Below are 12040 nucleotides of genomic sequence, written 5' to 3'. Positions count from 1 at the left end.
TGGCTGCCTTCCTCTCTGCGTGTCGTTTCAGCCGCTGCTCAGCCAGGCCGATGTCCTCTGCGCTGCCAGAGGAAGTGCCGCTGCTGCCACTGCTGCTCCCGCCCGAGCGGCTGGCGTCGTTCAACTGACGAGACAGATCCTCGTTCCAAGCGTCCAACTCTGCTGTCACCTACAGGAACAGAAGAAACAAGGGATCAGAAGATGTTGGGTGGAGAGACATTTAACTACACATTTCACCACCATCAGGTGGCAATGGGCCATTGTTGCTTTATCTGGTGTGTCTATCACTGCCAGCTCTAATTAGCTCTTATCAGTGGCTGTTGGCCTGAATGAACATGTTGAATCAACAGTGGAGGCAGTCAGTTAGAGAGAGCTCTGACTAGTTCTTCCCTTTGTCCACATGCAAAAGACCCCAGGCTGAAAACTGAACTGTAAAACTAGAAAAATTTGAACTTTGCAGTGACAGATGCAACTTTTAAAAAACACATTCTTACTTTGTATTTTGAGAAAATAACAGGCCGAAGGTCATTAGCTTCGGCTGTTGTCTTTGGTGTGTTTAAGTGCTAAGGCACGTAACAGAAGATGTGAAGCAATGAGAGGCAATGCATCGCTCAGTCTGCCTTTGTCAGTGGCACTTCTGAGGAGGTCAGACTGGTGCGTCAGGGCCCCAGAGCAGAGCTATGCAGCTCCCAATGAGCTGCACTTTAAAAATCAGCAGTATATCTGCCAAAATAAGCTTAAGTACCTGCTGAGTTCTGTATGTCCACTTTGATACTGACCAAACACACACTCTCCCTCACTAACCTCTATAGTGTACTGCTCAAAGATGCGCAACTGGAGAAAGATATCGAGCTTGATTTTGCGTTCGTGGAACAGTTCCTCCATCTGTCCTTGGGCCTCGTCCAGCTGCTGCAGCACCCCCTGGATATGTGCAATGGAACTGCAGTGTGGCGTCTTATTGGTTGACATGGCTGCATCTCTGTGGGAAGAGACACAGAGTAAGACCTTCCTGACAACAGAATCCCATTTTGACACATCTCTTTTTTGAGAGAGATGTTTTCAGGAAAAGAGGCAAGAAAATTAAACAACGTAGGCACGTATACTGTTTAGTTGTGGACATGATTTTAAAGGTGTTTTCAGGTTTGAATGAAAATATTTATTTAAAATCATTTACCTCATTATTTATTTGAAACTATTGTGAAATACAAAAAAAACATGACAAACTAGAGCTTACTAGTTTTTGACTTTTTAATTCCATTCTACCGTCTCAAAGAGAATGGGGATAAACTTACAGATAATATGTCAACTAACCAGTATTCATACTCAAGCTGGCAATTACATCCAAGCACTTTCCTTCACATTATTTTATTTCAGAAAAAAGAGTAAGAGGACAAACACAGACAGACAGAAAGTGGAGACAGGAGGCGAGATGAGACAATGTGCAATTTCCCAAAAGAAAAAATCTGTCATATTTATGTGCCAGAATGCTAATTATTATTCATAATCATACCTGAGCAGCTGTATGAATTTGACTTTCTAATGATGATTTAAGTGTGAAATTTATTACCTGAGCTGCTGTATAAATCCTTCTCTCCATTTAATAACATTATAAATATTAATATCATTACCTGAGCTTCATTATTGATTTTTCTTCCTCTCAAAACCCCATCATGAATTATGATAAAAATTTTAGTATTACCTGAGCTGCTGTATTAATTCCTCTCCTTCTTTAATAACATTGAGCGTTGCCTCCAGCGTGGCCGTCTGCTGCTGCTGAAACTGCTGGATCAGAGTCTGAACTGAGTCTACTGAGTCGCAGCACACATCGTCCAAGAGCTGCTTCTGCAGCTCCTCCATCCACGACCACAGCTGGACACACAGACAGGTAGAGGGGCAGAGAGACAGGTAGGTTAGTAAATGTAATGAATCCATTACCACAGAACTTTCCTTCTGCTTAACCACCTAAATATTGCTGTATCCTGGAGGGGATGCTTAAAATAATACCACTTACAAGACAGACTGCTGTGCCACTAATTGTGGCAGGGGAAACTGTTTGTCCTTTTGGGACTAAAAACCTGTAATTACACACTTAACCCATGTCAGAGCGTTTGTGGTTATTGATGAAATTTAGAATTAATTCAGGTGAATCTCGCTGGTAGCAGCAGGATGTCTGAGAATGTGTTCCTTCTTGAGTTTGCATGTGTTTGGTTGCCCCACCTCCTTGGTGTGCGTGTGGAAGGAGACAGACATGTCGAGCAGCAGCTTCCTGTGTTCGACCCGCCGGACAAAGTCCTGGATTCGGACCTCCAGATGTCTGGCTGCCTTGTAGATTTCCTCTGGGTCGCACTCTCCAGTCTGAGCCAGCTGCTCAGCCGCCTCCAGCAGTTTGTCAGCATTAGTGTATGTGTTCTGAAAAAAGAAAGGGACTTCATTATCATCAACAGCATGACCAACAACATTATCAATATCTGGATTTACTTGGTCTTATATAATGGCCATGGAAACACATCTTTGTAACTGGCACCTTCTATAGGAACAGCTCCTCTGTTTCAGGCCACATTACCGATCATCTCTCATGTGAAACTGATCAAACTCTGGTTAAGTGACAACTAACTAAGTCTTTTCTAAGTGCATTGGTATGAGTGATAATATAATCCAAGGAGGCTTAAAATTAAAAAAACATTAGACTTTGAAAAGATAATGTGAAGAATCACAGTGTTGTTGGCCTCTCATAGATCAGGACTTCTTGTCATGTATTTCACTTACATCATCGTGATCATTATAACTATCACTTCACAATCTGTAAAGAGGACATTATAAATGTTATCATTACTCTCACATTTTTAGTCATTAGCTTCTTTATCGTCACTATGATCTTCATCACCACTGTCATCCTCTTCACTGTTCTTACATTTATAATTATCTATCATCACCATTAGCTATTAGCTTCATCATCATCATCATCATTTTTCCATTATTCATTATATATTTCTTCTCTTTTATGTTACTGTTCTTCTACTCACACACACACACACACACACACACACACACCCACACACAGATCATGTGGTATTAAAATGTTAATTCCATTTTCTGTAAATCAACATCAAAACATTTCCTGTATCTACCTTTGTCTCCCTAAAAAAAAAAAAAGGGACCAAATCCCATCTGAGTGTTAAAGCTCTGAGCATTCAGCAGGACAAACTGGCTTAGTGTTGGTCTATTCTAGTAAGTATGAGAGATTATCATTGGAATATTTCACACGAGGAAATACAGCACGTCTGACATATTTTGGGGTTAAAGGAGGTCGGGGTGTGGTACTACAGTGAGAAAAATATGTTACATTATGAATCCAATTATTCAGGAATGAGTTGGGATATATGGGTGAAAGCTTACAGCATGGATATTTCAGATGATATGTTAGAAGGATTACTTAGAGGATAAAGATTATAATTTACAAGAGATTATTAGTCTTTGCTGCATGACTGGTTTGGTTCTGGGTGAGGATTACAGCAGGGAGATGACAGGAATGCAGAATCATCCCTGTCACCTGAACACAGAAGCCAAATTTTTACTTTTTAGGACAGAAATGAATGAATGTATGAATGAAACGGAAAATAAAAATGGAGAAGTAAATGAATGAGGACAACTTAGTAAATAAACTGAATGAACAAACTGAGAGATTGATAAAAAATATATCATTAAAGGTTCATAAATTTTGCTATTGCTACATAGCCAATGTTAGCATTGACAGCTTTCTACTCACTAACAGCAGTTAACTAGAACATTGTAGGTTCATCATCAAACTTCATTCCTTTACTTGCCAAGAGCTGGATCCTCTGGTCATTTTTTCCTTTACTGAAGTTAGCATGCTAACCAGCTAGCTCCAGCCCAGTCGGCTCATCTCGTGACTGTAGTGTCCAGGTTGTGCGTATCAGACAATGTATTGTTATCAGATTTTTTTTAAACCCTGAAATATGAAAATCAGCATTTGCCATAAAATCCTGTATCAGTTGGGCTCTAATAAACACCAGTGGCAGCATGACAAACAACCAAAACACCTTATCATCACAGAACAACATCACTGAAACCATTTATAACACAATAGCAACCACCTAGCGATGCCTTAACAAGGCTTCAACACCCAAGCAAACAGCTAGTAACAATGCAGAAGAACCCAGCAACTGTCCCTATCACTCCAGCAACCACCCAAAAAACCTCAGCAACCACCAACCAATACTCTCATGACCACACTGTAATAGTCTTAAAAATGACCTGCAAAAACCCAAGAAACCACCCAGAAAACACCTTTCAATAATTCAGCCCCTTCGTAATGACACAGCGCGAAAACCGAAGCAATGACCTAAAAAAGCACGAGCTACAAACCATTTACCACGACAACAACAAAAGAGCTAAGCTTTGTAGTTTTCATTGCATTTCCAAACACACTAATGTTTTCCAGACTGTGTCAATGCAATAACCAGAGAAACCATGGTTTCCATATCTTGACAAAATGTAACTGTCTGACCTCCCTGTCAACCTACAAATGTTGGAGGTGGAGCAGGTGGAGCAGTGTCAACCCTCCCTGGGGAAATTAAATTTTAAGGAAGTGAGAAGAAGCTGGAGAATTACAGTTTTAATGAGAGTAAATGAGTTCTGGGTTTTCATTAAGTCATTCTGTTTCATGTTCGGTTGGTTCGACTGGAGAAGCAGATAATCAGATGTAGATGAGGGGAGCTGAAGGTAAAATAGCAGTAGATGGTAAAAAGGACATGAAAGCTCACCCAGTGAAACAGCTCACTACATACAAACAGCTCAGTTGAAATGGACACTCATGTTCTTCCTTACATAAAAACAAAGACACAAACACTCACTTGCATGTGAGGGAGACAGTCAAAGTTTAATGTGGGTAAACTTACTAACGTATTCATGTCTTGGCATGTATCTTAAATGTGTACAAAATGTAATAATGTTATGTATATTCCTAAGAGGAGAGTTTTACCAGCAAAACACCACAAATTGCGCAGAAATGCTAATGGGGAAAAAAGCAGAGAAAAAAACAGAGTGAGAGAGAGTCTGACCCAAATAATGCTGATCCACAGCAGGTTATGAAGGTTAATCCTAATCCAGAGTGTAAACATCAGATTACACAACCACACTATTTATAGGATTAACATTCACTGTTTTATAGGATTATCACTTTACTGAAACTCCACCGACCAAAGTGAGAAAATGATTTATTAACTACCATGGATTCTGAGTAGACACCTGTTTTATTGTTATTTGATTTGAGACTGGATTGGACGTCATATATGACATTATGCTTTTTTCAGGAACTAAAAATCACTCAATTTGTTGAGAAAGCCTCAAGAGGAAACACAGTGGTGAGCTGAGGTGAGCTTGGAAAGGTGGAGGGATTTCAGCTCGATACGACAAGATAGAAAAATGAAAGCAAGACGAAGAGAACGATGAGATGAGGAAGGAAAGCAGAGGAAGAGCATAAGATATTGTTGGACATTCTCGTGTTTGTTTGGTTTTCGAAGCACTGCTCTACAGCACACACGCACACATCTGCTATCCGAGAACTTACATGACTTAATAACAAATCATTTCAGACAACTGACAACTACAGTGGAGAAAACATCATTTTTTACTTTGTCCATCCACTTCAAAGCCCATCACCTAAAGCATTTCTTCTGCAGCATTGTCCGTACACACAAGACACGTATTTGCTCACATTTTCCAAACATCTACCGAGAGCTTCAACGTGCTTCTTTGTTTTCATCTTTACGTTCAAACCCTCAGTTCCAGTGTTTCTTACATAACAGGCTGCAGCAGTGAAATTCAGGAATGGATAACATCTCCTGCAGATTTTTCAGGAAAGGCTTGTAACCATAAATGGTTATGTAGAAGCATATCTTCATGCTTCCTGCCACCACCAGACATGGTGGTTATGAAAATTTGGGATTAATCAAGGCAGATTACTTACAGATGCTTACAAGGCGGGCGAAAAAACATTTAATAAAAAAACAGAAAAATCACTTTAACATTTTCATGGTAGTGGATCTTTTCTATGGACATGGACCTCCGCTGACCAACTCCTGAACTCCATAAGCTTAGAGTGACGCAATTTTTATTTTGGGACAAACTTTCAGTTACAAGTATGCATTCAGAAATTCAACTGCAATATATTGAAACCATAACAGCATAAGAGGATACAGGTGTAACTGATTTACTGTTGAAGTAAAACATATCAGTTACAGTTTTGCTCACAGTGTAAAGACATAAACATAGAGAAGCAGCACTCGAGGAGACAAAACTCAAAAACTGTTTCTATTGGAAGAATATTGATCATTGTGGTGTTTGGTGTTTCATACTTTTCATAACAATACTTGTGTGGAAACCCACGCAGACAGACGGACTCACCTGAGCTACGTCTTCAAAGTCGTCGTGTCTCTTCTGCAGGGCTCGGGCTCTGTGAAGGGATTTCCCAACACCAGTGTGTTTGCTGAGGAAAGCCTCGCCATGGTTTTCTATCCAGTCCATCACCTGGATGAGAGAGCACACAGTGATCATCGTCAGATCATCTCTCTAGCAAACACTCAGGATTAAAGGTCACCTGCTGAGCCGAGTGTTCCTGGCGCTGCACCCTTTTTTCTGACAGTGTACATACAGATCAGCAGTACAAAATGGTCTCAGACATAATGAATTAAAAATGGATCAGATGAAACCTTCATGATCTGAAATGTAGGTCACTGCAGCTGCGAAGAACAGGAGGTTGAATATTCTGTGACTCTTGGCCAAAACCTGAGCATCGGCGTGCTTTGGAGACGACTGGCAGGCGGTGGAGGTGCCTTGCTTTGTTGTTTATTTGCTAAATATTTGCTTCCTTTTTTGGTCATTATTTGCTTATATTCTTCATTATACCATTCTTTTGTAGTGTTTTCTGCCACTGATGATTACATTTTCAGAAACCCTTAAAGGACACTGTGATGCAAATTGCACTTTATTTCGACAATCCAGAACTATTAATTAGTATTTTTTAATGTGGATTTGATTGACTAATTTCCCTGTAGGTCAACTTTAGGCTAATTGTGCAATTATGTGTGCAGGGAAATGTAAATATTTGCCCATGAATCTGCAGCATGATGTCAAACATAGCTATAAGCTAGGCTTATACATTAGCTCGATTTATCTTACAGAAAAGGACAGCATAATCTTAAAGGGGGTATACACAACTTCACATCTCTTAAACAGCCAGTGCCAGGAAGTATGTTATGATGATTGTTGGACAAGTTACTTGCATGAAATCAATAACTCATTACAGGTTATTAATTTAAAAAAAGTAATTCCATTATAACTCAATTACTCAACAGCAAAAGTAGGTAGTTACATTTCCTTCTTTTTTTACTCAGCCCACCTCCGACAACGATGCATTAACACCTCCAAAGCCTCCACACACACCTGCACATACCACTTCAGCGGTGAGGCCGCACGTTCACATACTCTGAATAAAACCAGGTGAATTAATAAAAAACCCTGTGACAACCCTGTGACAAACATTAGCCAACCAGCTGAGATGATTTTAAGTGCTTTTTCTCTGAAAACAGCTGCCGGCTACAGCTGAAGATCACACTGTGAGACCTGTGAGAGTGAAACAAAACAGCAAAGTTGTGGGCCGGACAATGAGCTACACGATGATCTGACACTCACTGTAACGCTCCGTAAAAATGAGGGGAGCTGCAGATTTCCTGTCATTTCATACATGCTCCTTCTGCATTGTTACCTTGTCTCCTTGACCAACTATGTTCTATGGCAAATATATGAAAAAAAAATCTTAATATATTCTTTACATAAAACTTTCCCACTTTTCTCTTTCTGTAAAGTGTACACATATTTTTCTGCTGACATAGTTTGACATCTGTGTCACATTGAAAACTGCTATAAAATGTGAATACATATTTTGGTTTGACCTCAACAACCCCCTTGAGTGTAGCTAAAAGCAGCTGATCAAGCTTCAAATTTGAAAATTTACTCTCTTGACAATAACCCCTGTTCCAACATTGCGTTTGGCAGAACACATTAACACATCACTACATCTACAAGAAAAGGCTTTTGGGCCTTGAATGAACAGTGTGTATGGATGGCCAGTGTTGTAATTCATGACGTTAGTATAGTGTACTCGGTCCAGCTGGAGCCACAGAGAGGTCAGTGTAAGGGCATAACATACACAAGCTGAAGCATGCTGACTGCAGCTGGACTGTCTTTGTTTGAATGTGCAACTAAAACTGCCAAATAAAACTATTCACCTACTATGTTCTCTTTCTGCCTTCACTTCTGCATCTCTCTCTCTTCCTCTCTGGGGTCGCATATATCCTGTAGCATTACAGCTCTGGTTGGAATAGCCCTGTTTTCAGTGATTTATAGACTATTGGTATGAGCATACTCTCTCACTTGCTCCTCGTCTCAGTTACTATGTATGTCTCTTGCCCACTGTGAGTCTGTGTGTGTCTCTGCGTCTCTCTCTCTCTAGGGTCTCATAGAAACTGATGCATGACGGGTACAGTTGGTAAAGCTCTGTTTTCAATTAATTTATAACCTACTGATACAATCTCTTTTTCACTCGCTATTTTTCTCTGTCTTCTTCTTTTTACATCTCTTAAACACTCTCTCGTGGGTCACATATAAAAGTTTGCATGGCTGATGCTTGGTGCCCTAATTCTCTCTTTCTTACTTACAATAGCCCTCTCTGAAATTAATTCAATGTGCTTTTGTTAGTTATCGTGTGTGTGTGTGTGTGTGTGTGTGTGTGTGTGTGTGTGTGTGTGTGTGTGTGTGTGTGTGTGTGTGCGCACTACTGAACGTGACCACCAAAAAAATGGTAATAGCAGCAGCATGGTGTGAGCGTGGAGACGCTGTATTGGAGTCTGTATGGTTCTGTTCTCCTGCTGCTACAACTACTATTAGTGTCACAAACAACTGCTACTGCTGCTACAAGTACTGCTCTCTCTATGACTTCTGTTTCTCTCAACACCGCTGAGCTAATACCAGTACACCATAAAACCTGCAATTTATATTCTTTGGCATAAATATCAATTTGAGGTTGTTAGCCTTTAGAAACTTAAATTATCAGCATTTAAAGACAGAATTTCAATTGTGCCAACAAACGAAGCTAATCTCTTATTTCAATGAAAATGAGGGAGGCCTGACGACTGAAACAACACTAAATGATTATATGACTACATTAAGGCTGCAACTAATTACTCTTTTCATTTTCGATCTCCTTTTCAAATCATCATTTCATTGTTAGTCAATAAAATGTCAGAGAATCATGGAAATTTGCCGTCACAAGCTCCCAGTCTTGTTTGTTCATGTCTTGTTTTGTCCAACCAACATGCTATTTTTGTTTTTATTGAGTCACCAGTAGACTGGATTGACATAGTTCTCTCGTGTGCTGGAGTTTTCCTATTTCAAACAAATTGCATAACTTATCTGTTACTTTCTTTGCCTGCAGATGGAACACATCAACATCTGCGGATCCTAACTGTTTCTGCTGTTCCTTGTTTTGCCTAGAGGTGATACAGCTTGAACTGGAACTTCAGTGCAGCAACTCTGCAGATGGATGACATTGCCAGGGCCTGATTTCAGCTGCTTTGCATCAGTGTCACTGTGCGTACTTGTTACTGTACTGTTATGTTCATGATTTTGGGAAAAAGAAAAAATTGTCAGTGAGTGCACATGTGGAGTCTAAGCTGAGATGCCAGGGTTTTCAGTAATGCCAGTGGTATTTGGTTGTACCTCACTCCTACTGCATTACTGTCAGACCCACAATCACATTAAAGAAAGTAAAATAATACTCAAGACCTCTGCCTACCACAATGATGACATACACTCTGCTGGTTAAAAATACTCCTCATAAAATATAGCTGCGATATTAAATTTTGAGCTCCTGAATATCTCTAAAACATCCAGGAATCTGCGCTGACACCTCTCCAAACCCACATCGTCTGCTTGTCTGTGAAATATGAGCAGCGGTACCAGCGGAGCAGAGATCCGCTCTCAGCGTTTTATCTCAGGAATTTTCGCATTACACTCTTCAGCTGGGACGAGGAGACTGCCGAGAAGAATGAACACACTGCGGCAATTCTCATCTGTTCCATGGAGCAAAATTCAACATACATACACACATCACTACTGTCTGTTCACTTGATTACATGCTTACATACAAGATTACATGCTCCACTGTGGTTCAAGAAAATTCTCTGACCTCATGGTTACATAAAACTGAAAACTGCAATAAACTGTTAGAATTGTGTTTTTCTAAGTTCCACAAAAACCTGGCATTCTGTAGAAACCAAAGTTTACATCCAATATCAACAATATATTCTCACTCTTCCACTCTGTCTTTTGGACTTCTCTCTAGCCAGCACACTCCTAATGTTTTCATTTCACTTGCTTGTTGTGTGCTTTGTGCATGTGTGTGTACCTGCTGGACGTCTTGCTGGAACACACACAGCTGCAGCCTTTGGTGCAGTCGGACCTTTCGATGCTGCCAAATATTCTCCAGACGCCGCTGATGGTGCAGAACCTCGTGAACCACATCAAGGATGCAGTGAACCTGCAAAGTAACACAAATGTTAACTAGATAGTGACATTTTTCATGCATTGTATTAGATTTTTATTTAATCTTTTGTATGTGGCTAGTAAAAAAGCCCTGACAGCACAAACTAACATAATGGCACTGACCGCTTTGGAGTAATTGGCGGTGGCTGTCAGCGAATCAGAGTTGCCGGGGCTCAGAGGCCTCTGGAGGACATCCAATAGGGCTTTACCGTCCTGACTTACCTGGAAAGACAGACAGGTAGGTCACACAGAGATTAGAAAGGCTACACAGATAGACAGACAGAAAGAAAGAACAGGTAGATGAAGACAGACTGAAGGGAAGACAAAAAAACAAGCAGAGTTCAAGGATTTTATGTTTTTCTGCTTCTCCCCTCTCTTTGTTCTCTCTCCTCTCCAAAACAAATATATGCTTTCTAAATCAGCATTTCACATCCTACTGCTAATTGCTAAATTATACATGGAAACACACCACTGAAACCTCTGCATCACATACAAGCAGCGACTCGTTTTCTTTCTGCAAGAAATGAGACCAGTGACAAACGATTTTATCAGTGAAGATCATCAAAAAAGGATGATGAACTTTCAAGATACTGTTAGAGAGATCGTTATTTCAGTTGTTGTGGGCAGGTTGAAACATCCTGCAGGTCCATGTGTGTGCATTTTATGAAATACACACTACTGTCTGACAACTAGTCAACTAGTTGTTTTCAGCAGTACTGTTTTTGATGATGCACAAGCTAAGAAGTAGTTTTCCCATGTGTTGATTGTAAAGATGATTCTACACCAAGGCGGTGCTTGTTACTGCCGTTATCAGGAGGTAGAATCCAAAGCTGCAGGAGGGAATTTGTTCTTTTTCACAAGTGATTTCAGTTCCTGTCTCACTTAAAGCAACCAAGCAAAGAACAGCTTCAGCACGCTTTTACTCTCTCTCTCACACACACACACACACACACACGGCAGAAAACACCTGCTCTTTCATCTTCTTTGACGTTAATGATTCCAAAATGTGTGTTGTCTTATTATTTAACAAAATAGAGAATGTGATGTTACAAACAAGACGAGCTTCTGCTTACAGTTTGTGTCACTTTAATTGGTGACCTCAGCGAACCCCTCAGGCAACTCTCTCAGCGCTGTCCTTTTAACTCATTAAACAGATGCATCAAGTCAAGAGCACAAGATAAAAACCCTTGCAAGTCTGTGAGCGTGTCACTTTTTGCAGCACTCTGACAGGAAACAATGCTGTCGTAGCTTGCCAAGCCTAACTGCCTCAGTCTGAGCCTCTGCCCAGGGCTTTGTGTGTGCGTGTATATATTTGGACTTATCTTTCCACAGATAAGCATGAATTGAGCTAACACTGCAACAGCCCGTCTAAAGATAAAACTTCAGACTGCAGCAAAGAGCAGAGAAGAGCCGGAGT

General features: G+C 40.4%; 1 protein-coding gene across 1 annotated transcript in view; it reads right to left on the bottom strand.

Moving 5' to 3' along the window:
- Window positions 1-12040, bottom strand: part of LOC111218041 (kalirin-like) — a 96385-nt gene that overhangs the window by 29508 nt on the left and 54837 nt on the right. Inside the window, exons 12-18 of the mRNA XM_022740131.1 lie at window positions 10747-10845; window positions 10487-10618; window positions 6427-6549; window positions 2218-2409; window positions 1700-1869; window positions 805-979; window positions 1-169 (exon numbers count right to left, since the gene is read on the bottom strand). The exon at window positions 1-169 is cut by the window's left edge and continues 75 nt beyond it. Coding sequence (XP_022595852.1) covers window positions 1-169; window positions 805-979; window positions 1700-1869; window positions 2218-2409; window positions 6427-6549; window positions 10487-10618; window positions 10747-10845 — 1060 coding nt within the window. The remainder of the gene's footprint in view (window positions 170-804; window positions 980-1699; window positions 1870-2217; window positions 2410-6426; window positions 6550-10486; window positions 10619-10746; window positions 10846-12040) is intronic.

Source organism: Seriola dumerili, unplaced genomic scaffold, assembly GCF_002260705.1.
Source record: "Seriola dumerili isolate Sdu_G_001 unplaced genomic scaffold, Sdu_1.0 BDQW01000052.1, whole genome shotgun sequence".
Lineage (NCBI taxonomy): Eukaryota > Metazoa > Chordata > Actinopteri > Carangiformes > Carangidae > Seriola > Seriola dumerili.
Note: the sequence above shows the minus strand (reverse complement) of the source record. Positions and strands in the feature narration are given on the sequence as shown.